We start from the raw sequence: 27,238 nt of genomic DNA, 5'->3' as shown, positions 1-27,238 counted from the left end.
GAGACTGTGCCTGCGGGGACTGGCCTGGCTGGATCGATGGCTGACATGAGGTGAACCACATGACTGTGGGGGCTGAGGGCAACAGCCAGTGCCCCTTGGTAGGCGGAGAGAAGGGACCAGAGAAATCGGGAACAGGAATGTCCAACACATTTCCCACCTTCCCCTAGTTGTGGCCATGCTGATTAGACCTGAGCCCAGGGTGCTTTGGGGTGTGTGGGTGTGTCCTGCCCAGGGTCTTTGTCTTGAGGTGGGTCACTGTGTACAGCGACCACGGGCCCTACGGGCATCTGCCCTTGTGGAAGGGGTTGAAAGGTCTCAGGACACATAATTACCAGCAGAGAGAAGGGGTCTGCTGAGCCTGCCTCCCTCCTGGGCACACTGGGGGGAGTTCAGCTGGAGGAATTTCCATTTTTCTTTTTCTTGGTACCAGGAATTGAATGCAGGGGTGCTGAACCACTGAGCCACATCCCCAGCTCTTTTTATTTTTTATTTTGAGGTATGGGCTTGCTAAGTTACTGAGGCTGGCTTTGAACTTGTGATGCTCCTGTCTCTGCCTCTGGAGCTGCTGGGATTACAGTTGTGCACCACCACACCTGGTGGGGTCTCTAGTCTTTAGCCATGACCCTTCTCACTTCTATTATTGCATCCCAACTGTGCATAAATCAGGGCTGGGGCCAGAGGGCCAGAGAAATTTGTGACGGGGTCCTGTATAGTGGTGGCTCCTTGCTTTGCGATGAAGGGATGGATTCACTCAATTTGCCGTGGGAGCCCTGACTCTGGCTAAGAGGCTTCCTAGATGGAGGTGACAGTCATAGCTGCTGGCCTAGGAGGCCAGGAGCCCCACCAGCTCGTTGCCAGGTGCACTGTCACCTAGGTGTGGCCTACTGCTCCCCCCAGCCCCAATTAACCATCTGCAGGAGCTGCCATCGGCATGGGGGAGGAACTCGGTCCTGCTTCTCAGTGCAGACTGTTCAGCTAATGAGGGGGTTTGTGAAATTTTTAATTATGGCTTCCATGCCTTGCTTAATTATTTGCATATGGCTTTTACAAGTGAGACGAGGATGTCTGCATGCAGCGCTTCTCCTCGGCCCTGTGTTTGACTTTAATTAAAGGCAGAACCTGAGGTCTTTCCATCACTAATGATCGTGGAAAATTAGCTTCCAATTCCCAGGGGTCGCCAGAGTGATGCACCCTGAGGCAGAGAGGGGACAGAGCAGAGAGTGGAGTGGAGGCACAGATGGCAGATGGCCCTGCTGAGCTGCCACTCTCGAGCCCTCCCAACCCAGGCCACCCTCCTGCCACCCTCCCTCCAAGCTGCGTGAAGAAGAAAGCCTCACTGTCCTCTGCCAGGAAGGAGCCTGACCTCGAGCAGCCACCGGAATGGAGGGTGACATCGCTGAGATGGGGTGAGGGCAGTTGAGGGCCCATTCTCCTGTGGCCAGGAACAGGGTTGGGCCTGGCTGCCAATGGATTGCTCCTAGCTGGTGGCCACAGACAGGAACGAGAGGTTCTGAAACCATGTGTGTGCACCTGTGTCCACTCTGCCCAGTGCTCACCCCGGCACACAGATACACAGCACAGAGCCATGGGGGCATAAAAGATTCTCTCTTTATCCATGCATCTGTGTGCATCCGTGTTCAGAGTTTCCCTTTGGTAAGGTTACCAGTCCTATAGGATTAGGGGCTCACTGTACTCCAGGATGACCTCATCTTAACTAATATTCTATGATGATCTTTTTTTTTTTTTTCAAGGAAGGTCAGATTCTGAGGTGCTGAGGGTTAGGATTTCAACATAAGAATTTTGCATGGGGGGAGGGTCAATGCAATTCAACCCATAACAAGTGCAAATGTGTGTGCGTGTGCGCGCGCGCGCACACACACACACACACACACACACACACACACACACATGACACAGGTGGGGAGAAAGAGGCAGAGCTGGACTGTACCCCATTCCCCTGCCCCTGCCCATGACTGTCCTCCAGGCAGGGGCTCCTGCTTTGTGCTGAAGCCCACGTTTCTGTACAGTGCCGTTGGATTACAGAGCCGTAGGAGCCAGCTGCTGACCAGCAATGCCACTGCAGCTTTTCCTCACACGATCAGCTCACAGGTCAGGGAGGCAAAGTTAGCTTTGCCTCTGCTCAGCTAATTTTGCACCAGAGTCTTTGAACCAGTTTGAAACTCAGGGATTACTCGCCATTTCACAATCCAGGCTACCTTGTTTTTCATAGCAAAGGTGGCATTGGGGGGACCCCAGACAGAGCCTGGACATAGATTTTGATTGGCTGAAGTAGGTTATTCTTCCTCCCTCCTCCATCCGTCTGTCTTTCATCCTCTCTTTCTGTTTGGGATTGTGCATGCTAAGCATGTGCTTTACCACTGAGCTATGCTCCCAGCCCCTTGAGTAGGTTTTTAAAATGTGCATTACAAGCCAATTTGAGAATCAGAAACTTTAAGTTAAAAATCCAGGTTTCCAAATTGGAGATCTGAAGTTCTGGATCTGCTGTAGATGGTTATTGGATGTGTTACTTTAAAAATAATTTTCATTATAAAAGGGTCATATGGTTATTACTGGAAATGGGCTTCTTCACACAGGTGCTCACTAAAGATCAGCAATTGACCACTTTGGTTCCCTTTATAAAAATGCATGCTTCTACCTGTCTGCCTTCCTCCTTTTGGCAATGAAGTCAGGGCTCACGCAGCCCCATAGGTGATCAGATGACAGGGTGGTACAGGGCACAAGCATGGGGCCTGTGTGGGTGCCATTGTATTTTGAAATGCTCCAGTCAGTTCAGGGCTGCCTTGTCCCACCACCCTGGCCTGGCAAACAGATACCATGGGGTTCCAAACCCAGGATCTTTTCTACCTGTGTCCTTAAGGCTGAGTGGTAAGCATGTCCAGCACTCAAGACAGTAGGAAAGGGGCTGGGGATGTGGCTCAAGCGGTAGCACGCTCGCCTCACATGCGTGCGGCCCGGGTTCGATCCTCAGCACCACATACAAAGATGTTGTGTCCGCCGAAAACTAAAAAATAAATAAATAAATATTAAAATTCTCTCTCTCTCTCTCTCTCTCTCTCTCTCTCTCTCTCTGTCTCACTCTCTTTAAAAAAAAAAAAAGACAGTAGGAAAGAGGTTGCAGGCTCAGGGAGAGAGAAGGCTAGACCCCCTTTTGTATTGTTCAGGATAAGCAAAGAATCAGCAAAGCCATTTGTAAAGAAGGCAAGACCAGCTGTGGAGGAGCTGCAGAGAGCGCCCTGGGTCCCCGCAGCACATCTGCCTGACCTGAGCCTCTTTCCTTAACTCCAGGACAGCCACCCACCACAGCAGGAATCTTACCCAGTAGCCCCATGGTGCCAGTCCACAAAGGATCTAATTACTGGTTGGGAAAACTGAAGCTCAGAAGTGTGACAAGATGATGCTCCAAGTCACTCAGTGAGAAAATGTAGTGCTCAGTATCAGACCCTTGGAGCCTGGGGCTGTCTTCTCTACACTATCCTCTTACCATTACCTGTGTTGGAGGAAAGCTCAGGGATCCGTGGAGGTGGCCTGGGGGCTACTAGGAAATGGTGAGAGATGAGACTGGGGGTGAGAGGTTAGCAGAGAGTTGATCCTCACCTAGCCTGTGGGTCAACCAGGGATGTTTGAAGAACTCAGGACATTGGTCGAATGGAGCCCTCAGATAGTTTGACCAGATGGACCACAAATGTACTGCAGGATCTATACAAAGGCCGGGAGCTGTCCAGGCTCTAGGTGCTGAATCTGTGTAGCACCAAGGAGTAGAAAAAGAGAGTCTGTGGCTGAATGGAGGGAGGAAGGGAGGAGGGTAAGGAAGGCCCAAATTTCTATCTTTTCAATATCCCCTGGAGAAAGAAGGGGCCACCAAGGGATCCGTTGGGCTGAAGAGGACTTGGAAAAGAAGATATCAGCTGGAGGATGACATGGGGCAGAGCCTCATGGAAGAGGCAGGCTTCTTTCTCATGGCTACCCATGCATTAGAATTTCCAGGTCACTGAAACCTGACCCCATCCTGTGGCCACAGAGCAACCAGGGGAGGGCCAGGAGGTTTGATTGTTCTGCCATCTTCTTAGTACTTGAGTCCCTCAGATTGAGAGAGAACAGCCTGTTCAGAGGTGAGCTCCATCGAAAAATCATTCAGGAGTGGTTAGGGATCGAGAATGCAGTGGTCACTACCAGAGACAGCTTAGGTCAGCCAGCCTGCAAAGGGGATGATCATGCATGGATACAGGCCCATGGAACATTCTCGATTATAGGAGCTGCTCTTCACCTTCACCCTCCTCTAGGTCTCTCTGCTCATCACACATTGCCCAAGCACCTGCTCTGTGCCAGGCCCGGCTGGAACTGGAAACACAAAGGCAAGTCCTCTGGGCCCTCCTGATGCCAACCACAGGGAAAGGGATTCCCTGGAAAGAAGCCAATCTCCTTGCCCTTTTCTCCCCCTCTGGAGTCTCTGGATTGCTATTGGCAGCTTGGAGGAAGCTGCACCCTGCCAGGGGCCAGGGCACTTGGGGTTTACTACACTAACTCCTTTCTAGCCATATTATACCCCAACTTTCAATTTTGAGAAGTAAATATGCAATTTTTTTTTCTTCCCTATAATTTTCCCTGCTGAGGCTGTGGATATCAGAGCAGCTGGAAAATGTGAATAGCTCAGTGCTTTCGAAAAGGAAAAGGAGGCCGGCCATGCAGCATGAAGCATCCTTGGCTGCTCTTGGCAGGATCCGAGGGCCCTACTGGGGGAGATGTTCTCCAGACTGTGCTGTCAGGGGAGATCTTAACCCAAATAATCCATGTCCCCACCTTCTTGAGATAATTGTCAAGAAGCAGACGTGGGTCCGTGCGTGACTGCGTGTACACAGAGCGCACGTATGCCTTTGTGTTGGCAGGATGTTGAGGTGAGTTTATTTGCTTACTTTCAGCATATTCCTCTAGAGACTTCCAAACCTTCATGTCTCAGTAACTGAAGGTCAGGACCGTCCAATCTAAGCTTTTGTTTGGGAAAAGCAGTGGCTGGAATAGAGAGAGACAGGATTTGAGTCAGACAGATGGGGGATGGCTCTTATTTACTTTGTAACCTTGGCGTGTTTAGTCTCCTTGGGTCTTAATTTTGTCAGCTGTGAAACAGAGGTGGGCTTTGACACACGCTGCCTAGATTCCCTTCCAGGAGAACTTACTGACCACCCACAGGCCATGTGGTCAGCAGTCAGACTCAGCTGTCAGCTCCTTCAGGACATGCCTCAGCTGTGGCAAACTGCCTCATCCATGGTCATACTTTGCCCTGGTCAGCCCACGTCTAGCTATGGAAGATTCTGGAGATCTAAAGATATGGCCATTTCTGCCTGCTGCCAGATACTCTGAAGGCTCTTCTCACTCCAGAGCTTCTCCTGTCTACTTTTTCTTCTTTTCCCTTCACAGGTGTTGATTCTTAATAAGCACCTTGCACCCCCAAACTCCATCTCAGCATCTCCTTACAGAGAACCAAACCTGTGATAAATAAGGATAATGACTTTCACTTCAAGAGGTTATTGTGTGAAAGTTAAATGAGATGTTTCTGTCGTATCCTGTGTATCCTGAAACATGGGTGGAGCACGATAAATATCTGTTCCTTTCCTGAGCCTGCCTCTAAAAACTGAAATCCTATTCTAGGCCATGAGCAGGTGTTTAGTACCCGTGTTCTCTAAGACTGATTTGGGAAAATCCCAGCAAAGAAAGTGGTAGCTCAAAGACTGTGCAGTGTCTAAATCAGAGATCCTGGGCCGAGGACTCCAGAGCCAGTCTTGTCCCTGTGAAGTTCATTATCTATGGATCACATCAGCCCTCTTCAAGGATCCTCACTGAAAAAGAAATTGAGCATGCAAATACTCTTCTATCATAATCACCCCGTATCCACAGGGTAATTCATAAAAGAGCTGGAAATATATTGAATTTCAATATTGTTTTAGTCCAAATCAATATTAATAATTGTTTGCATTTTTAAAGTGCAATTTTGCAATTGAAAAATGCACAAAGATCAACCAGTAGTTGCTAACACATCAAATTTTCTTATTAAAGGCATAGTCCCTTAACTTTAAAATGTTTCTTATACAACAGGGGATGGCACTGATCCATGAAAATGGTTATCTATTATTTACGTGTACAACATTAGAATCTGCTTCCATTATGCATGAGCTGAAAGGCCAGTGATTTTTATTTTTAAGTTTCTTGATTCTTTAAAACTTTTTATTTTGAGATAGTTACGTGTTCACATACAGTTGTAAGAAAGAGTGCAGGGTAATGGGGTGAAGTCTTTACACGGTTTCCCCCTTTTGCAACATTGTGCAAAACTATGGTACAATATCACAACCAGGATATTGACATTGATACAGTTGAGAGGGAGAACCTTTCCACCACCACATGGGTCCCTAGGTTGTCCTTTTAAGTTCTTTAAAAATTAAAGACTTTTAAATGGAAAGAGTGGCTCTAGAAATCACAGGATCCATATCATTAGCCCTGTTGTAGATTTCTGCCTCTAAATATTTTCTATCATTATATGGGATACTGCCTCAGCAGACCCAGCATAGAAGTTCCCACACAGAGGAATGGTCCCCTAGGTAGGGCATAGCCCCAGGTGCGATTCATCTTAGCCAGGCTAGCCTGAGTTGGAGGCTTTGCAGACCAGAAAGAACCCGAGAATACAATTCCTGTATCAGGGCCTTTGATCCCTCGAGCAAGGACAGAGTTGTCATGAAGGGGGACAGCTTGGCAGGTTTGTTTGGTCCATAGGGAACCTGTTATCTCTGGAACAGCGCCTCTCAGGGTGTAGGACACTGGGATATGCCCCCTGGCAGTCTTCCTGAGACCATGGTGTGGCAGTGGCCCAGATCCATGGTGAGAAACAGGTGACAGGTGTGGATGAGGGACATTCTCCACAGGACCACCTGCTCTGCCTGAAAGTAGCATCACATAAATGAAATGTGCAAGGTGCCTTTCTGTTTTCTAAGACATTTGTCTCACAGCAGAGCTTCAAGGCAGTTGGAAGGTCCTCTGCAGTAGATATTATGAAGGAGGACTGAGTCCAAGATAAGGGGAATCAAGTCATGGGGCTCGTGCGGTTGGTAGGAGGGGGAGCTAGGCCCAGAAGCAGGGCTCCCTGCTCTGAGCCTGGTGTCCCTCCCATGATACTCAAGATGCTCATTTATTTCTTTCTAAAAAGTATAAAATTTACCAATTTTAACCATTTATCAGTGTACAGATCAGTAGCCTTTAGTATGTCCTCACCATTTTTTCATCTCTAAAACTTTTGTCTTTCCAAACTGAAACTGTGTACCCATTAAATAATAGCTACCTGTCTCACCTCCTGGCCCCTGGTAGCCTCTATTCTACTTGCTGTCTCTATGAATTTGACAACTCTTGGTACCTCATATAAATGGAATCGTTTTATATATATATTGCAATTGGCTTGTCTTACTCAGCCTGTCTTCCAGGGGTAAGACACGTTGATGAAAGCATGTGTTGCTTTCACCAACTTTCGGTCAACCCAGGAAAACCGTAATTTTGTTTGGAGGTTTCCTATCATCACGCAGTATTGGAAAGGTTTGGAGAGAATCAGTTTTCCAGCATCCAAATGACTTGTGCGTGTGTTTCTGCAAGTATTAAGCATGTTAATATACACATATAGAGAGAGACATATATTAGTCTTCAAGCCTCGTGATCAGCAATCTCTCATCCCCAACATGAGGATTCAAAAGTGGGGTTTGGGTGGAGACGGTGCCTTGAGTAGGTTTGAGCTGTCAGGCTCCATCAGGTTCCTGGGGCAGGAATGGGGTGAGGTGGAGCTTACTTCCTGCCTCTCCTCCCATCATTGGGTTGGGCTACTCCTTGGACCTGATTCCATCCCAAACTTGATCAAAACAAACACACAGCTCCCTGAAACATAAATGACCTTTTTAAAATTCCAAGTTCATGGAGTGCCTCTCTCCCGATGGCCCCCAACACTTCCATCTATTAACTCGTGCTCATTCCACATGCGGCACAGGTTATCGATCACTTTCCTTGTGCCAGGCTCTGTGCTAAGTGCTGGGAATACAAAGATGAGGAAAGGCTCAGAAGCAGCTCCCATGGCTCTGAGTCTGAGCCTGGTGATAAGCACGTGGGGGAGAGGGGCCAGCGCCGAGGCCCCCAGGCTTAGGGGATTTGGGGTGCTGAGTGGGCATTCCAAGCTGCTAGGGTGGGGGTGAAGAGGTACTCAGTTTCTCTTCCTGGAAAATTGCTATCCCCTACTCTGTCCCATTGCTGTAAAATGCCTAAGCATGTAAGTCCTAGGCAGAGATGGTATCCATGGTCTCGTTCTGTCTCTGGCAGCAATCGATGGTCTTGTGTCCTGTGGCTCCTTGGTCAGGCCCTCAGGACCTCTCATTGCAGCTGCACATTTTCATCCTTAGCCTTCACGTAGCTCTTCTTTGTGTACGTGATAGTGGGAGGCTGGGCTGCGGTGTTCCTTGGCGGCAGGGGATTGGGGGTCCCAGAGCAAGGTTTGGGGGGTATTTGAGCCTGATTTATATATACCCTAGGATACCCTTGTTCTGCCCCACAGAAATCTTTAGGAATTGAAGGGGATCCTGTGCTGTGGTAGTAGAGTGGATGGCAGGTGAATTACTGTTCCCCCAGGACTGGGTGCAGCTGGACAGGCCCAGGTGTGCATGGCTGGACCCTGAGGATTTCAGGACCCAGGCCAGTGTCCCCCAGACTCAGCGAGTGGCGGGCGGGGCAGGAGCAATTCTGAGTCTGCAGCCCCGCCTTGGAATCCTAGCGCTTGCAGCCATCCGTCATCCTGGGAGAGCATCGCAACTTTATGCCTACACATAAAAACTGGAGGGACTTGTCCCAGAGTTTGCGGCTGCTGCCGCCGCCGTTAGAGCAGTTTTAATTAGCTGCAGGATTTTAATGAGCTGAAATCAAGAAGAGCCCCATCTCAGAAGTAAGCTGGAGCCGCACACATGGAAGAACTAGTCTGACAAAACAGATGGAGGTGGTACTCTCGGGGGACCGGGCTGTGTACTACGATCAGCGAGGAGCAGATGAGTTTCTGAGGCCAGGAGGCTGAGGAGGGAAGCCAGGGGTCAGCTGCCCGTGCCCAGCTCCGGCGAGGGAGGGGAAGAGCTGGGCGCCAGGTCCCCTAGGCTGCCGCAGCAGAAGGCACGGTGCCGGATTCAAGGTGACGGCAGTGCCTGGCTCCATTCTCCTCAAGTTGCCATAGCAGCCTCTCTCCCAACGAGCAGCTTCTCCTGGAGCCCTCAGCCGGGAGGGACGTCATTGTTCGCTCCTGCCCGTGTGACGAGAAAGACGGACAGAGAACTTTCCTGGGCCTGGGGCCCACTGACCACGTGGGTGCACGCAGGCTGTCCAGAGCGGGATGCTGGGGTGGCTTCCCCTAGCCAGAGGGTCCTCTGGGTGACGGTGGCCAGTGTCCAGGCCTTGGAGCAGCTGCAGCCAAGCGTGTCCTTGGAGCCGTCCGAGTGTCCGGCTGTCGCCACTGGAGGTGCGTGTATTTTGGCCCGATTCCCAAGTCCTTGCTTGTGCCCTGAAGTCAGTGTCTTCGAAATGACAAAAAATTTAAATCAGATAAATAAGGAAATGGGAGGAATCATTGGCCCGGCCCTGTGTCCCAGGAGGTGTTTACAAGATTAATTGGATCTTTTTTCCTTCTTAAAGTAAAAATTGGCGATGCCACCCAGGCCTTGGGGAGAGAAGCTGCTGGGAGGACTAGGAATTTTGAGAAGGGCAAGAGGCTCTGGAAACTCAAAAGGACTGTGTGTTTTTCCTGCCTTAAGCCTCCTCCTTCTCTACCCCTAATCATTTGAATTTTCTTATTGTTTTTCAGTCTCAGAAAGGATGAAGGGAGGTGAGGGGGGGTTGCACTTGTCACTGGAGCTGATACGATGTCATGTGTGGTGAGGATGGGACAGTCCCAAGTGGGAGCTGAGTCCTGATAGGGTGCTGGGACAGCCAAGCCTTGGTCTGTGACAGATTACAGCATCTAACCCCAGGCAACAGCTTGATTGAAAGAGGTGGAGAAAATGGCTTTGAACTGGCATCTCCCCATTGTCTTGAAAATATCTTGTGACTTTGAGAAAAGAACCCTCAAGGGAACAATGGGGGGGTGAGGCCCACGACACCTGCAGTATGAGTCTCTGGCCTGTCAGGGACTTTCCATCCACTCCTCACCTTTGGGACGAGGAGTCTTCTGCAGATTCTAGAATTTTTGCCCCCTCCTAAGGCATGACAGACCCAGCCAGGCTTGCAAGCTGGTTATCCAGGAGAGGCGGGCTGATCTTTTGAGGAGTGAGCTGGTCATGTGGTCCCCAGTGAGAGCAGACACAGAGAAGAGGGTTCCCAAGGGAAAGTCTGGGGTCTGGGGCTTAGGGGCTTGGACAGAGAAGTCACAGGGTGCTCTCACCCCCAGCTTCCTGACTGTGGCCAAGGTGCTTGTGTTCTCTGGAGGTTCTCGGAAGTGACAGAGGTGCACAGTTGATTCTCCTGTTGCAGTGAAGGGGCGGGGCAGGGTACAGTGTTCTCTTCCTCACCAGATCTGGGGGCAGGGATGTGATCCTTGTCCTAGCTACCAGGCATGTGGGTGGTTGGAGCCTGGCTCCGTGTGGTGGGTTTGATGTGAATAAGGTTCAGAAAGCTAAGATAGGTCACAGGGACCCATTAGTCATCGACAGGGGAAGTCTGTATCAGCTCAAATGGTGACAGTGTGACAGAAGATTGGGGAGGGGAGGGCCGACCAGCTTCCTGTAGCCACATCTGTAGCACCAGCTATTAAACAAACACGATGACGATCATACATGCTTCTGAGACACCTTTGTTCATCATATGGAGTCTTGGGGCAGATATTGGGGGTCACGTTATTAGCTATTTTGCCAGGCAGCTCAGTATGCTAGCTATCATTTATCATTTCTTCTGTCCTTCTTGTCTCCATCCCTCTCTCCTTCCTTACAAAAGGTCTTGATGTCCACGGTTACCCATTCTCAATCAAATTGGCTGCCTGCTGTCTGGCTCAGGAGGCCAGTGTGGCTGCACAAAGTTTGTCAACACTATGGCCAGCTGGGGCCTTGCTGGGGACCATTGATGGTGTGTGTGTGTGTGTGTGTGTGTGTGTGTACGCACATGTTCAGGCACTTGCCAGCACACACCAAGGCGAGTGTGTATACGTGTTAGTGTGCATGTGCCTGCTCATGCCCAGGGCTGGGTGCGTATATAAATAAGTCCATAGAGGCCTTGAACTGCCTTTCCTGTTCCCTGCCTGAGGATCTGACCTCCACTGCATCAGTGTGAAATGTCATTTCTACCCTCTATCTCCTTTCCAAGGTTGCCTGGGCATCCTGAGGGGCTCAGCCAACTGCTTGTGGCAGGCAGAGCCAGGGAGGGAGAGAGGAGAATCACCTCTGCCTTAGTCGCCCATGTTCCTCCAGGAGCTGGAGACTGGCAGGGGGCTGCGATGAATGGCCTTGTCTTTCAGTGACATCAGAAACCTGCACTGTGCACCTGTGTCTCTGCAGGATGATGAGTCAGACCCCCGGTAGGGTTCCGTCCAGGGCCATCATGGAGGAGCCGAGGCCCTGGCTCCACACGAGGAGTTTCTGGGTCTGAACTTTTGGGGACATATGGCTCTCCATTTTTACCCACTGCAAGCAGGGCAGGGTTGGCCCTGGTTGATGGCAGGAAGTGGCAGTCCTTTATTTTTCCCCACTGAGGTCAGGGCCTGCACGAAACTCCAGAGCCAGCTCCGGAGACAAAACGAGCCCAGCTCAGTGCAACATAAAAGCTGGGAGATCGTGGGGAGCACCTGCTCAGCACAGTCCAGGGAGCCCTGCGCCAGGCGCGTAGAGGCCTAAGGCGGGTTAATTAAAGTTAACTGAGTGAAAAAATAATTACAGAGACTGCAGAGGGAGGAAACCCAAACCTGCAGTCTATACTCCTCAGCCCCTGAACTTTCCTGAGAAGCATTCTCGTCCTTGGGAGCGTTTTTTGGGGGGGGCAGGGGAGAAGGGAGGGCCTCCTTCTAACACTTTCTGCCTCACCCTCCAGAGGCTGGACACACAGACGGTGGTGGGGGCTGTTTTCCCCATCTCAGGGCCTGGGTAGGGAAACCTCCTTGGTCAAGGAGCTCATCTGGTTTGGGGCCAGACCAGCTACCTAACTGTGGTCCTGGAGGCTGCTGGGTGCTGCCCATGTCCCTCAGCTTCCCGTGGGCACTGCCCTGTGCTAAGATGGGGAAGTTCCCCTGCAGGCTCTTTGGGTGGAAGGCAGGTGGAATCCCTAGGCTCAGGCCAGTAGAACTGGATGAAGGTAAGGGGACATAGGGTCTTTCTAAGGGGAGGTGCCCAGGACACCTGCCTCCTGTCTAGCCTGGCCATCTGTACACCTGTTCCTCAGCGCATCCCACTGCACCATGCCTACCCCTCCTTTGGGCAAATGGCCTTAGGGTGCTTCTATCTTGACCCATAGCCTGACCCAGCTGGGGATCACAGATTGATATGTGGGATATTGGGCATTTCTTCTGCTTTTTAGGAGAAACCAGAGTGAGGGGCAAGTGACATGAACCTGATTTGAGTCAGCAGGGGCCAGAAAAGCAGGCAGGAAGAGAAGAGCCGTTACACCCAGCCTCTGATCTTAAGTCTGGAATCTGAAGGTGGTAGATCTGATTGCCCGACCTCAGCTCCACGCCAGTTTCCTTGAGTGTTGAGACAACCAAGGACTGGCCAGAGCTTCAGCTCCTGCTGGTGTGACTATCCAGCAGGGCCTGGATCCTGCCAGGCCATTTGTCTGTCTGTCAGCTGTGAGGACAGCTCTGCCTGATGTGGGGGAATTGATCTATGTCTGAGCATCCCCTGGCTCTGGAGCCTCCTGCTTCATGAGACCCGTGTCCCAACATCCTGTAGAGAGGGGCCAGAGTATAGGCAGATCTATGCACTGGACCAGTTGCCAGGGATAAGGCCCCATATTCCTGCCTGTACCTAGACCCCTGCAGGGGAGCACACATACTCATTGGGAGGCTCAAGGAAGTTTTGGACGGTGCCAGAGGGTGTCCACTGGTCCTCAGCTGTGGGTCTGCAGGCTCTCCTCTGAATTCCCAGGCTTCAGTGGGAGAATGTCTCTCTCCATATGCTCCATATGCTTGCTGAGAGTACAGGAGACCCTGATAGGAGCCAATGTCCTGACCACACATGGCAATAGAACTTTCTTCAGCCTCCGTCAGCTTGAACAGATGCAAGGGGCACACCTCAGTTCCTGGGGTCGAGCGGGGGATCTGGTTACACGGGGTTACTGCAGTGACTAGGACCTCAATATCCTGCAACTCAGAGGTGATTCTTTCTCCCCCTCTGCCCTGTAGACCTCAGCCTGATGGATGCCGGATTTGGACGATGAGGGAAGAAAGTGCCTCCCACACCCAAGAGGTGAGCCCTGAGTGTGCCCTGGATGACCCTGCGACCTGGCACAATGCGGCTGGCCTGCATGTTCTCATCCATCCTGCTGTTCGGAGCTGCAGGCCTCCTGCTCTTTATCAGCCTGCAGGACCCCACGGAGCTCGCCCCCCAGCAGGTGCCAGGTGAGCCCTTGCATTTGTCCCCACTGTCACTGGCCTCTGCTTTCCCACCCGGGGTGCAGGCCTCCATGGCTGCCCTGGTGTGCTGGGTTGGGGGACGAGAGTCCCAGCAGGCAGAGGAGGGGTCCTGTCCTCCCTCTAGTGGGCATCTGTGTCAATATGGGAACACTCTGTCTGAGGCCCAGTCACCAACCTCAGGGCTCTGGCCTCTGGCATCCATAGCAACAAGGTGTCCCCTCTTGGGGATGATGGTGAGGTACCCATCTTTTCAGCCAGGTGTTGCCTTTGGTGAAACTTGGATTTAAGGATGATTCTGCCACCTCTTGGGGCCTCTTCCATATTATCTAGGACATTGGAGGTTGAAAAACATCTCCTTGAACCCATCCATACTGCCAAGTGACACTAGTCACTTTCCCTGTAGATCCTGTGAATCTGGCCCCTATGGCTTTCAGAACACCTGGCTTTGTGAGGCCGAAACCCACCCATGCTGCCTGCCTCCTATCCCTGCTGGGCCTTGTGACCCACTGAGGAGGATGGTGCCCTTCCTGAGGCACCCTTCCTGAGGTCTTCTGGGGACAAGTGGCATGGTGAGAGCCTGAGGGTGGTTCTGGCATCTCAGGGTGACCAAATGTGGAGTCAGAGCTCTGCAAGGTCCCCCCACTTCTGCACATGGCAGGGTTGCAGGTCACGGGCATAGGACCAAGGCCAGAGGCTGCTCTGCTTTGGAGTGAGAGGAAGACAGGGCTCCAGGCATCAGCATCAGCGTGTCTCAGCAGCAGCTCCTGTTAGAAGAGGGTCCATGAAGAACCCAACTCCCAGTTCACATGCTCCATGACATGGGCACACTGATGCACCCCCAGATAACCCTCCTTCCAGGAGACCTGTGCATGTACCCCCACTTGATCAGGGCTCTGAACCAGGGACAGGATGGAAGAATTGTGGAAGCCAGAGGTTTAGGTTTCCTGTGCCACCCCCTGCCTGCGACCTGTAGCATGGGATGGGGGTGCTTGGCCTAGGATTGCCTGTTCTTGGCGAGAGCTGGGGTACCCTGTCTCCAGGCCACCTCTGCCGTTTCACCATCTGCTCTCTAGACTCAGGCTCTCTGAGCAGAACTGCACCCCTTCCTCTGTGCATGTCCCCATTGTTTCACTTCTACGAACAGATTGAAGACCGTGGGCACCAGGAAGGAGGCCAGAGCTCACTCAGGCCCAGAAGCTGCTGACAGAGTGAACCAGACACAATGAGCAGCACCTTTTCACACGAGAAAGAAGGAGAGGCAGGAGACAGCCAAGGGGCCACAGTGCTGACCCCCTTAGCCGGGGGCTGTCTCAAGTCTGTCTGTCTGTTCCCTGTCTTGTGAGGAAGCAAGTGTGCCTGACCAATCTGGCTCCTCTGGGGACTTTGCAGCCTCTCAGGAGCCCTATAATAGTGGATGACTGTCGGTGAAGCAGGGCGCCATAGGATGGTGCCATCAGGGCAGACTGAGTTGGTTCAGTGGTTTTTGTATTATCTGTGCCAAAGCAAACTGGTGAGGGGGGAAGGGCACTTGAATACTGCTTGGGATAAAGGGCACCATGCATCCTTGGTGCATGCCCTGGTGTGCATGTTTGGGGATGCACACATGGGCAGAGGTTCCAGATGCCCAATGTCCTGCATTCTGTGGGAGGAGCCAGGAAGAGAATGGCTGAGTGTTATCTGTGGCATTCCCCTGGGACAGGGGCATGGATCAGCGGTCCACTTCTGGGACAGGTGGTATATTCCCATTTGTTTTGTGCCTTGGTGGCCCCAACATTTGCCCTACTGTGGTGCAGACAGCTGGCAAAGCAGAGCACTCACTTCTACAGGCAGTGGATTCTTGTCCCTCGTGACAGTTGCCGGTGTGCCCTGCACAGCTGTGCAAGTACACATATGTGTGGATTACGGGTGGGTAAGGGCCCACGGGGCAGCATGCTCAGAGAGGAGCTTGGAGCCCCAGGCAGGCAGGACACGTAGGATGGCGTGAAGCTGAGGTGAGCATCCCCTGCAGTCGGCAGAGTCAGGCAAGGAACACGCTTGGGTCCTGAGCCATGTTCTTCTGTTGGTAAATGCAGGTGGACCACTCTCACCAAGGGCCATGTGATGGGCAACTTTGACGTTCTAGGTAAATCACACCAAACACAGTCATAAAACTTTAAGTAATGCTTACGTTACTTTCCCCGAGCAAAGTGCTCCTGACACAAGCTGTTTGTGTTGATTTGTTACTATTCATTTATTCTTTCCCTGTACTTCTCACAGCAGCCTAATTGTGATTCGGTACCAAGAAAGCAATATCAAAGTAATTTTCCACAACATTAGTTACAATTTTCTTCTGATCTTTCAAGTGAAACAATCCCATCCTGTTGGCTTCTCTGAGCATATAAACCTTGATTACATTTATCTGTTGGAAAACAGTGCTTACAAAGTGTATATGTCCAGTTGCATGGCTGGGTGGCCCCAGGGGCCCCTGACAAGCCTTCTTCCCATGGGCTTTTGTCCAAGGGAGGTGCAGACTAGGGAGGCTGCCCTGCCGTCGGGATTGGCAAGGCCACGTGGGGAGCCCCGGTCTACAGAGGAAAATCCACGTGGCGTCATAAATTTTCTTGTGAATGGATGGTGTTCTCTGAAATCTATCATTGGTTATGTCATGAAGGTGGGAGGAGGAGGGTGGGCAAGTGAAAATCCAGGAACCAGCTTGAGAAGATGATGGGCATTCTGTGTTGCTTACAATCCCTCAGGGTCTGGCACCAGTCAGATTTCCACCAGTGCAGCTACCAGATGTTAGTAAGTAGCTCCTAAACTTCTTATGGGCTAGCTCACCTCACCTGGGTAATGCATATCATACACAGTTGCCAACTTTTGTAAGTTATGTTTTTAAAAAACTCATTTTTTGGGCTGGGGATGTGGCTCAAGCGGTAGTGCGCTCGCCTGGCATGAGTGCGGCCCGGATTCAATTCTCAGCACCACATACCAACAAAGATGTTGTGTCCACCGAGAACTAAAAAATAAATATTAAAAAAATCTCTCTCTCTCTCTCTCTCTCTCTCTCTCTCTCTCTCTCTCTCTCTCTCTCCCCTCTCTCACTCTCTCTTTAAAAAAAAAAAACTCATTTTTTGCTATATTTTCTTTCTTTTTGGGGGGTTAGTAACAGGGATTGAACACAGGGGCATGCAACCACTGAGCCACGTCTCCAGCCCTATGTTGTATTGTATCTAGAGACAGGGTCTCACTGAGTTGCTTAGTGTCTCACTTTTGCTGAAGCTGGCTTTGAACCCTCAATCCTCCCATCTCAGTCTCCCAGGATGGGGATTACAGGCATACGCCACCATGCCCAGCTGCTATATTTGCCATCAGTATATTTGAAACAGGGATAGCTATCTCTTAACCAACCTGCATTCTAAGATTGTCTTACCTATCAGAGAATTTTACTTATCCCAGTACAGATATTTTCCAGTTTTCAATATTGCCAGTTACTGAGTTCAGGGCTTCTGCCCTCAGGAAGTTCATTTCTTGTCCCAAGAGATAAGGCTCATCCCTTTTTCCAGAGAAAAGACTCAGGCCAGAACTGGGAGCCAGCCCTCTGACTCTGGGGACTGCAGAAGGCAGAGTCCTTTCACATTCACTTGGGCAAACTGAATTTTATGAACCACCTTTCTCCGTGAACTTTTTCTGCAGAGGGTTTGAGTAGAATGGTAATAGATTAGAATAGTACAGTAAATCCCATGTATGTGTCACCCAGCCCTCCCAACCTGGCTGGGCCACTGCTCTATCTGTATTCCTCCTTCTATCTGATTTTTAAACTTATAAACAGAAAGCAGATCAGTTCATTCATAAATATTTCAATGTTTCTAAGTTCAAAAGAAAAGAACTCCTTTTTTTTTTTTTAGCTTTACCACTAAACCATCCAATGATTCCTTAATAACAACAAATTTCTAATCATCTCAGAAATATAAATCCGCTTTTTTCCATTTTGTTTTATCCAGAATCCAGATAAGGCCACACATGACAGTTGATCAATGAGTCTTTACGTCTCGTCTTTTTCTTTGGTTGTGCTAGGGATTGAGCCCAGGGTCACTTAACCACTTAGCCAATCCCCAAGCCCTTTTTTAATGTTTTGCTTTGAAACAGGGTCTCACTAAGTCCTCAGGGCCTCACTAAGTTGCCAAAGTTGGTCTCAAGCTTGCAATCCTCCTGCCCTAGCCTCCTGAGTCACTGGGATCACAGGTGTACACCACCAAGCCCAGCCCATTATTTTTGATAGTCTCTACAAATTAGACAAATCTTGCGAACGGATCTCATGTAGGTTTGGGGTTTGAGTTTTGTTTGTTTGGTTTTTGGCCAATATTTACACGTGCGTCTGTGTTCCTCTATCAGGAGGTTTACACCTGCCAGGTTCTCTTGTGCTGTCCAAGAGCCACTGATGGTCCGTCCTAGGTCCGCCCACTCTTCAGGCTTTCCAGAGGCCTGGGTTCTCACTTTATCATTCTTCTTCATTCTTTTAAGTGGAATGGATTTTATTTTAATGGGGCCAGGCGAATCATTGTTAGTGACCCATGAAACCAAAGTGAATGGTGGATTGATTGGTTGATTGATACATAAAACAATAGCACCTTCTGGTACAGCTTCTGTTGGTTGCACACACTATAAATATATTTCTTCTTTTTCTCCTCTCCTCCTCCTCCTCCTTCTTCTTCCTCTTCCCCTTAAGTTTTGGATTTTTCGGTGTGAGTTTTCTTAGGGTGGGGCCACCCAGGTTTCAGGGCTCTTTACTCTTTCTCAGAGTCGAGGAACTAAGGGCGGGTGCTGAGATGTCGGCCCTGGTAATAGTAAGGCTCCCTCTCGGGGACTCCTGGTGCAGACAAAGGGAATGGACAGCCCCTGAGGACACCTCTGTCTGAAGCCTGCCCCTGGGACATTCCTTGCAGGGCACAAGAGCATTCTCAGATCATAATAATAACAACTACATTGATGGAACATTTACCATGTGCCAGGTCTTTCTTGTGCTGAGCACTATACAGGTTTCAATGCATATGATTCTTGTACTCGATTTCTGCTTACAGTGTGCTGAGAGCTGACTAGGTCAGACATAGAAGCCATGTCAACACAAAGGCCCTCAGACCCTCACCATGTGCTCGGCACCATCACAAGCGCTTTACATGTATTTAATACCATTTAATACTTTAAACCCCTCATAACTTAATTACTATTATGTCATTTAACAGATGAAACTACTAAGGTCAGAGAGGTTAAGAATGGTACTCAAGCCACACAGCTTCTGGCTTTCAGAGCTGGGATGTGTCTTTAAGCAACTGGCAGTAACCACACTATCCATCTGTCTCCCCAGAACTGGAGGCACCTGGCATTGCCATGCCCCAGACCAGGGACAGAGCCTGGGTGGAAAGAATGTGTGGACAAAAGTTTGGAGCAGGAGAGAGTGTGGCCCCTGAAGAACTCCAAGTGGTTCAGGGGCTGGAATATGACTAGTGGCTGAGGACACAGCCGGGCCCAGACCCAGCGAGCCCGGGGTGCGTGGTAGAGGAGCCAGCCTTTGCCCAGGGAATGGGCAGCTCTGGAGATGCTGGGGTGGGAAGGAGTGGCAGCATGGCGTGCAGTGTGGGCAGAGAGTGGGGGAACAACCCCAAGTGACCAGCTGGGAGGGGTTTCAGTGATGCAGAGGGGTGACAAAGCCCAGGGCAGATGGGGATGGGAGAGGTCTGGATTCAGGACCACCAAAGTGGCTGGCTGCAGAGCTGGCCAGCTGGTGGGTGGGAGGATATAAAGAGTGAGGAGGGCAGTGGTCTCAGTTTAGGGGGACTCTGGCAGATGGGAGTCAGAAGTGCCATTCACCAAAGCAGATACGACAGATGGGAGTGGTCTTCAGGAGAGGCCTGGCCACGTGTTTCCTTTTGGACTATGGCATCTGACGTGCTTGGCAGGATGTGGGTGTTTCCCTATAACTCCTGTCCAAGGGGCTCTAGCACCACGGGCCGTGGAACCAGGCATGAGACGCAGGAAGCACACCTGCCCCCTCCCGCCCCCCCCCCCCCCCCCCGCTCCTTCACCTTCTTCACTTTCACACACTCAGGGGCAGGTGCCAGGTCACACGGGTTGGAAAGGGCTGATGGAGACCCTGCCCTGGGAGGGGGGCTGGCGTCTCTATAGTCTTGCATCTGCTCCACTTTTCTAGGCCAGGAAACTGGAGTCTTCCCTGGAAGCTGCCCACTCCTGGTTGGGCTGGAGGCCAGAGCTGACAATCAGGCTTCTGCCAGAGCTGCTCACCTTGTCCCGGGATGGAGCCTCTGTGGCTGGGTCACTGGGCTTGGCAGCAGGGTGGAGAGCACTGTGTGTGCCCATCTGTGCAGAGACTGCCATGATCCAGCTACTCAGCTGTCTGGGTTGGTTGAGGGGTGCAAGGAAGAGTGAAAACAGGTTGGGGACGATTAGGTGAGGTCTGCTCTTAGGCGTTCACAATCTTTGGGGTCAGGGACTTTTTCGTAGAGGGGCTCTAATTTGGAGGCATTGGAGGAGAGATCTGGAGAATTAGGAGGGCTTCCTGCAGGAGGGACGCAGTGTCTTCCCTCTCCAGTCCTCAAGCAGCGATGACCTCCAGTGGAAGCAGCAAAGTGGGCTTGGGGGAGACTTGTGGAGCAGGGATCTCTCCCTGGAGTACACCCTGCTGAGCATCTTGCCGCACATCTCAGCTAGAAATCCACAGAGCCGAAGTCCCAGCGCCCACAGTTTTACCAACACAGTGCTGAGGGCCACATTGCAATGTCAAAAGGTTTGTCTGGACCCTACAGTGACTGTCTTTATCCAGATGTGTTGCTCTGGAGATTCTAAGACCACAGCTTCAGGCCAAGAGCTTTGGGTGGACCAGGACCACAGGGGCAAATGCCAAAGAGCTCTCAAGAGCTCACCCAAGCAAAGTGTGAGCCGCCCCCTCCCTGGCAGCGAGCCCTATCCTCTTAGAACTGGGTTGCCTAAGCCCACGCTCCCCCCAGAGCCGGGGAGCCAGCCCCTCCCGTTTCCATGGAGCCGCTGCTTTCCCCAGGCAGGTGGGTTTTATTGGAATCCTCTCGAGTCTGTTTCCTGAAACGGTTTTCTAACGGCATTGCGGAACATCATATATATTTCCTACAAACCTTGCGAGGCTGACACATCCTTGTTGTGACTGTGAATATCAGAAGTGACATGTAATTGCAGTGATCCATCCTGTTAAGTAGCTGGCAATATATCATTGCAAAATCAGCAGGGCTGGGACTCTCGGAACCCAATGTTTCTAAACAATGCACCTGCAGCGTCTTCCAACTCTCGCCAAAACCCCACCCAGAGCTCACCAGGGCTGCCGCACCCTCCCCGGCCTCCACTCCCCTCTTTGGGGCCACAGCAGAGATAATTTCACTCTGGGGGAGAGCCACCCACTGGGTTTTCAATTCTCCTGGAGTGTCCCCAACTCGTCACATAATTGCACCGGGCTTTCCTGGAGGTGCTTGTAAAAGCGCGCTTCCAGACGTGCCCTGGACTTCCTGCCCCCCCTTTTCTCCTGTAGACTCCAGAGCATCCTCGTGGGGGTTCTTTCTGAGCCAGCCCAGCCATCACTGTGCCAGCAAAGGAAGGAGGCTGGTGGGCTCTGCGTGCACCGTTAAAAGGATGCAGATGGGGAGGGGACTAGAGGTTGGACACGGCCAAGGGACACAGATGGCTCTTTGCTCTGTGTTCAGTGTCCATTTAGACTGCAGTGTGAAGGGTACCCCTGCAGCTGTGCAGAGGCCAGTGCTGGCGAAGGGACAGACATGGAGCACCCATGTGATGATCAACAGGTGCCAGAGGGAGGCACCAGGGTTGGAACTCTAAGCCCAGTGTGCCTGGTGTGTTCTAGTGGTGCTGACTTTGGAACCATCATCGGATGCTGCTGTATGTTGGGAGGGGGTCGTGGAAGTGATCGTTACTCCCATACTCCTTAGACGGTGGCAGTACCCACCTGGAACCCTGACTCTGCAGCGGGAGTTGGTCTGTCACCACCCCCTCTCACCTGAGCCTGGATCATTCTTTATAGCAGCCCTAGCCCTCAGCTCCCCAGCATCTCCATCCTCCATGGGGCCCCATTTCCTGGGTTCCTCCACCCTCCTGTGGGTGGGGGGAACACTCACTTCCTCCTACAAAAGATGCCTTGGGTGGAGGGGGGTGTCTCCAGTTGGATCCTCACTTTCCTTTGGTGCATTAAAATATGCTAAATGAAAAATAATGAGCATGTAGGAACTAATAACAGGAATCACCTAATTAAATTAGGAAACAGACATCATATTGCTGTAATCTGAAAATTGATATTAATAGAAAATGGTCCCAGAATTGTTATGTTAAAAGTTCCTCTGTGGGGTGGGGGGCGGAATTAGAAAGGAGAACAGAACAGAAAATTGGGACAATCAGATCCAATAAGAGTGAAATTTATGTTCTAAAGGAATTACATAGTAAAATGCTAGAAACAGAAGACAGGATCACTCTATAGGTCTAATGAATTCACGGATAAAAGTGGCCTTGAAAAACCACAGAAATCCATACTCTTGCATGCTGTTCATTTCTAAAAGGAGACAATGTAATTAAGCTTCAGTGTGCGGGATTGGAAGTCAGGGTTCTTGTGAATTGGGTGCCTGGCACTGTCCCCAAGTGCCCTCATCTACTCTCCCTTCTCCCTACAATGCCATTCCCTTCAACTTAGGTTAAGTCAGTTGTTCAAAGTCCTGAAGTGGCTGAGCCAGGATCAAACCCAGATTTGGCTTATTCCAAAACCCGTGTTGTCGCGTTTCTCACGACTAAAACACTCAGGGTCACTCCAGGTGAACTGGGCTGCACGAAATAACCACACAAGAGACAGAGATACCTTTCTCTGTGGGTCCTGTGACAGCTCCTCTGAACTTAAGGGTCTGCAGAAAGAGAGAGAGAGAGAGAGAGAGAGAGAGAGAGAGAGAGAGAGAGAGAGAGAGCATGAGCGTGGGCGCACACTGACCCTTTTATTGGGAGAAGCCATTCAAATGAGGCAAGGGGTCAGGTTTCAGGGGTTGAGTCTAGCTTCCTGATGTCTGTTGTCAGCAGGTTGACTGACAGCTAGGAAGGCCACACCCATAGGCAGAGCAAGAGAAGGGGACACACAAAGGGCATTTCCATGGAACATTCGAACCCAAACAGGGCCAAGGGGTAGTATTACAAAGGAATAGGTGAGTGTAGCTCCTAAAGACATGCCTTCTACTTCCTAGGCTGGGACAACGCCCAAGTCACCTCTGTCAGATCCTCTTGCTTCAGGATGGAAGGTGTAGGTCATTCAGAGTGGCTCCCCACACTGTGTCTAACCCACTCTGTCCCCCTTGCCTGTTGCTACTAGTTAATATCAAGTTCTTTATTTTATTTTTCGATTTTATTCTACCATCTCCTCAGAGGGTATTTCTTGCTGACACCTGGCCGATTTTGGTAAGAGCCCAATTCCCTGATCCCAGGCCCCAAGGCTCCTCCACTGTTTCGGTTAAACAGCTCACAACAAAGCCACCTTCTGAAATTACAGTTCAGCTGGAAACTGGGTCTCCCATTGTGCGTGGGCCCGGCCACTGGTAGAGCAGGGCTGGCGGTTCCGATGCCCACTCCGTCCCCAGGTAGCCCCGGTTTTAAGTTGTGCCTCCACAGCAGGCCATTGTTCCCCCAGAGGACCCCCATGCAGGGGATGAATCAGGCTCTGTTCACCTGAGACATGAATCACTGCTGGGTGGGTCCAGAATGGGTCTCAGGTGTGGGGTGGCCCCTTTCTGGCCCCTTTCTCTATCTGGCTCAGACTGAATTGGAGGAACTGAGGGAGGAGGAGACGGAGGTCAAGATCTGTGTGTGAGACGTCCCAGAATGTCCCATGACCGCACCAAGGCCAGGCATGGTGCCCTATGAGGACTCCATGGGGACTCCAGGCTGGGTGTTGGGAGGGATCCATGTGGGGCTGAATTTCCCGTCTCTCCACAGGTGCCCCATACCTCCCGGCCTGTGTCCTCGCTCACTGACTGGGCAAGCCTCGCACTCAGAAGGGGAGGTGTGCCAGGAGAGGGGAAGGGCAGAGTGCAGCAGGAGGTCGGAGAAGGCTGAGAGGTGGTAGGTGAGCAGCCTGGCTCCCCACCTCCCCCTCCTTCACCACACCTGGCCTGGAGCCTCAGGGTCAAACTGGGAGGGCCCCAGGGCACACAGTGAATGGGAGCAGGGCACCCACTGCCAGGGTGGGGCAGATCCAGCGGGATCCTAACCCCTGCCAATCCTACTGACGGGAGTCTCTGTTCCTAACATGAATAGTGAGAAAGTGGCTCTGAGGCTGCCATCGCTCCCCGGACAGGGCTGTTGTCACGGCTGGGCTGCGGTTGTCCTTCTCCATAGCCTCTGGGTGAGTCTTGGTTGTGGAAAACCCAGAAAAGGTCATGGTGGTAGTCATAACAACAGAAGTCCTGAGGGCCCTGAAGCTGATGCCTGTCCAAGATGGAGTGGATCCGCCAGGGAGGGCCTGGTCGTGGGACAAGGATGATGCCCTGGGGCCAGCTGCCCACGGTGGTGGTAAGCTGGCCCTGTGCCCCTGCGGCCACCATTCCTGTGCCTTTAGGGCCAACGCAGCTCTTCTCCTTCTCACGGTATTTGCAGGAAGCCAAGAGCCGTGGCGGGAAAGATCCCATTGAAGCCCAAAGTTCACCATGACGTACCCACGGACGTCTTCGTTATAAAGCTCATTTTACAGGGTTTGAGGTTCTGCTGTGTTAATTTGAGTCCTAGAGGAGCTCCTTGGAAGATTCTCCCATTTTAAAAGGTTATTTATTTTTATTCGTTTATTTATTTATATGGGGGACATCGCCAAGCTGACATCAATTCTGTTGCCCCTGCTGCTGTCACTTGGGAGGCCCTGATGGCGGGGCCAGAAGGACCCTGGGGGCTTCTCCTCATTCTCATCGTCTCCGTCCAATAGGGATATTGGGGACTGGCTCTTGCCTTGCCCTGAGGATTTGTCAGGGCACTTTTTAGCTCCCTGGGAAGGCCTGAAGGCCACTGTTAGAGTAGCTGGCCCTGTCCAAACTCCCAGTGAAGTTGTTTGGTTGTCCCCAAGGCCAGAGGGTCCAGCCTCTAGCCAACGGTTCTCACTAAGGTTGTCCTGAGGAGGGTGGCCTGTAGCCCCCGGTTGCGTTTGCATTTGGGTGTGTCTGTACGGATCCAGTCCTGGGAGGGCTGCTCCTGGTGCTCATCATTGGAGGGAGGAAGGATAGGGGGTATTTTGCAGATTCTTCTCTGCTGCCTCCATGTGAGTGGCAATGTCACTGGGGCTGTGAGTGGGACTAGAGAGTCCTCATAGCTTTCAAGAAGGTAAGAAGGTTGGGAAGTGATGACGGTCCTGAGTGCCTACTGTATACCAGGCACTATACTTTATGGTACTTGGTAAATATCTCACACTGGAGCCTCAGCACCCACCTGTTCTACAGATGGAGAAACTGAAGCACACAGAGGTGAAGTCACTTGCCCAAGTTCGCACAGCGGGGAAGTGGCCGTACTTGAACTAGAATCTGGGTCCCCAGATTCCAAAGATCTGTGAAGTCTTATTGATGACCCTGACAGCGACTGGGGATTGGGAACACCCCACTCTAAGACACAGGGCATTGGAAGGTCAGCCTAGGGGGCCTGCACATGACTGTCCCACTGATGTTTTGCTTCTGCATGTTGCAAACGTGCTGTGATTCTTATGCACACTTTCGTGGGTTGGTGAGGCTCAGGTAGTCCTGAAAATGTGTGCTTCTGGCTCTCATCCATGATCCTGTATATGCTCTCCCCTCAGTATTACTGCAAACCATGGAAGTGGGGTTGCACCTCCTGAAAAAAAAAAAAGTTCACAGTGAAGTTTGGCTGTTCTGAGCATCCCCTGATGTTTTCACCAGTCACACACAGGGAGAAGACACACAGTCATAGCCCAAGCAGGGGCAGGCGACTTGGGGACCAGAGGATGAGTTATCTGTGACTTGCCAGCCTCAGAAGTGACTGAGGAATTGCCATTCCCTCAGGGACTTAGCAAAAATGGTTATGGTAACCCCTCGCCCGTGACCTGGACAGGCCAAATAATGAAATGACATTCATAATATCGCAGGTCGAGTGATCCCTGCTTGAATTACTTCCTTCCCAGAACCCATTCAGAAGTAACGGCGTAATTAAAGGGTTTTCCTGGATGAAATCAGGTCTCATCAAGCATGTACAGTATATAGGACTTGCAGAGTTTTTGAGGGCTTCATCCCCTCCCTGGGGAATGGGAAGGACAGTCGGCAGGGCAGGACCACAGGCAAGGGGGGATGGGGTTTTACTGCTGGGGAACTTCTCCATTTTCACTCACTTATTGTACCCATGTTTACTGAGCGGTCCCTGGTCTGATGGAGTCCACAGTGGGTAAAGTGCTGGGGAATTCCTGTCCCACCCCATCTCTTCCCACACAGGTATCCAGCAATGACCCAGGCGAGGGGACTGATGATGTTGCCTCCTCCATCCACTTAGGGGCCCATAAGTTAGAATATGAAGCTAAGATGGTACAAATGGACTTCCCACTGGTCAGAGAAGGAGAAGAAGGGCCAGGACCAGTGGCATGGTGCGACTCCTGTAACAAATACCCAAAGGTCCCACCTCCGAATATCATTCACAGATGAATCTTTTATTTGTTCTCTTTAGATACCACACAACGGTAGAGTGTATTTTGACATATTATACATATCTGGAGTATACCTCACTCTGTGTAGGATCCCGTTCTTGCAGTTGTACATGGTGTGGAGTTTCACAGGTCACGTAGTCACATACGAACATAGGAAGGTTCTATCTGATTTATTCTACTGTCTTTTCCTACTGCCATTCCCATCTCCCTTCCCTTCATTCTCCTTTGCCTAATCCAATGAACTTCTGTTCTTCCCTTCCCTCGATTTATTGTTTGTCAGCATCCACATATCAGAGAGAACATTTGACCTTTGGTTTTGAGGGGACTGGCTTATTTCACTTATCATGAGAGTCTCCAATTCCATACACTGATTGACAAATGCCATAATTTCATTCTTCTTTATGGCTAATATTCCACTGTGTGTGTGTGTGTGTGTGTGTGTGTGTGTGATGTTTTCTTAGACCATTCAATGTTGAAGGGCATCTAAATTGGTTCCATAGCTTAGCTATTGTGAATTGAGCTGCTGTGAGCACTGATGTGGCTGCATACTGTAGAATGCTGATTTTATTCATTTTTATTTATTTATTTATTATTTTTTTAAAGAAGAAGAAGAATGCTGATTTTAAATTCTTTGGGTATACACCAAGGAGTAGGTTGCCAACACATGAAATTTGAGGCATATATTCAAACCACAGCAGGTCCCATCTGACCAGGCCTATCCACTAGAGAGAAGGGAGAGAGCCCTGCTCAGTGGTGGAAGAGTCTGCCTGGAGCTTCACACCCTGGCCAGGACCTCTCTCTACCCAGAGCTGTTTCTAATTTCTCTAATTTGCTTCACTCGTGGGGAGGCGGCCTTCCTCTGGGAACTGTCTCATACGTAGGTGCAAAAAAACAGAATCACATGAGAGCAAATAACCTGCAGTGTGGCC

At 50.9% G+C, this 27,238-nt stretch overlaps 1 protein-coding gene across 1 annotated transcript in view; it reads left to right on the top strand.

Moving 5' to 3' along the window:
- The window catches only part of CHST8 (carbohydrate sulfotransferase 8), a 117,979-nt gene that overhangs the window by 39,991 nt on the left and 50,750 nt on the right, over positions 1-27,238 (top strand). Inside the window, exon 2 of the mRNA XM_081274680.1 lies at positions 13,394-13,609. Within this exon, the coding sequence (XP_081130806.1) occupies positions 13,480-13,609 (130 nt within the window). The 5' untranslated portion in view covers positions 13,394-13,479. The remainder of the gene's footprint in view (positions 1-13,393; positions 13,610-27,238) is intronic.

The sequence above is a fragment of the Spermophilus citellus genome (assembly GCF_964194105.1).
Source record: "Spermophilus citellus genome assembly, chromosome: 18".
NCBI classification, from domain to species: domain Eukaryota; kingdom Metazoa; phylum Chordata; class Mammalia; order Rodentia; family Sciuridae; genus Spermophilus; species Spermophilus citellus.
Note: the sequence above shows the minus strand (reverse complement) of the source record. Positions and strands in the feature narration are given on the sequence as shown.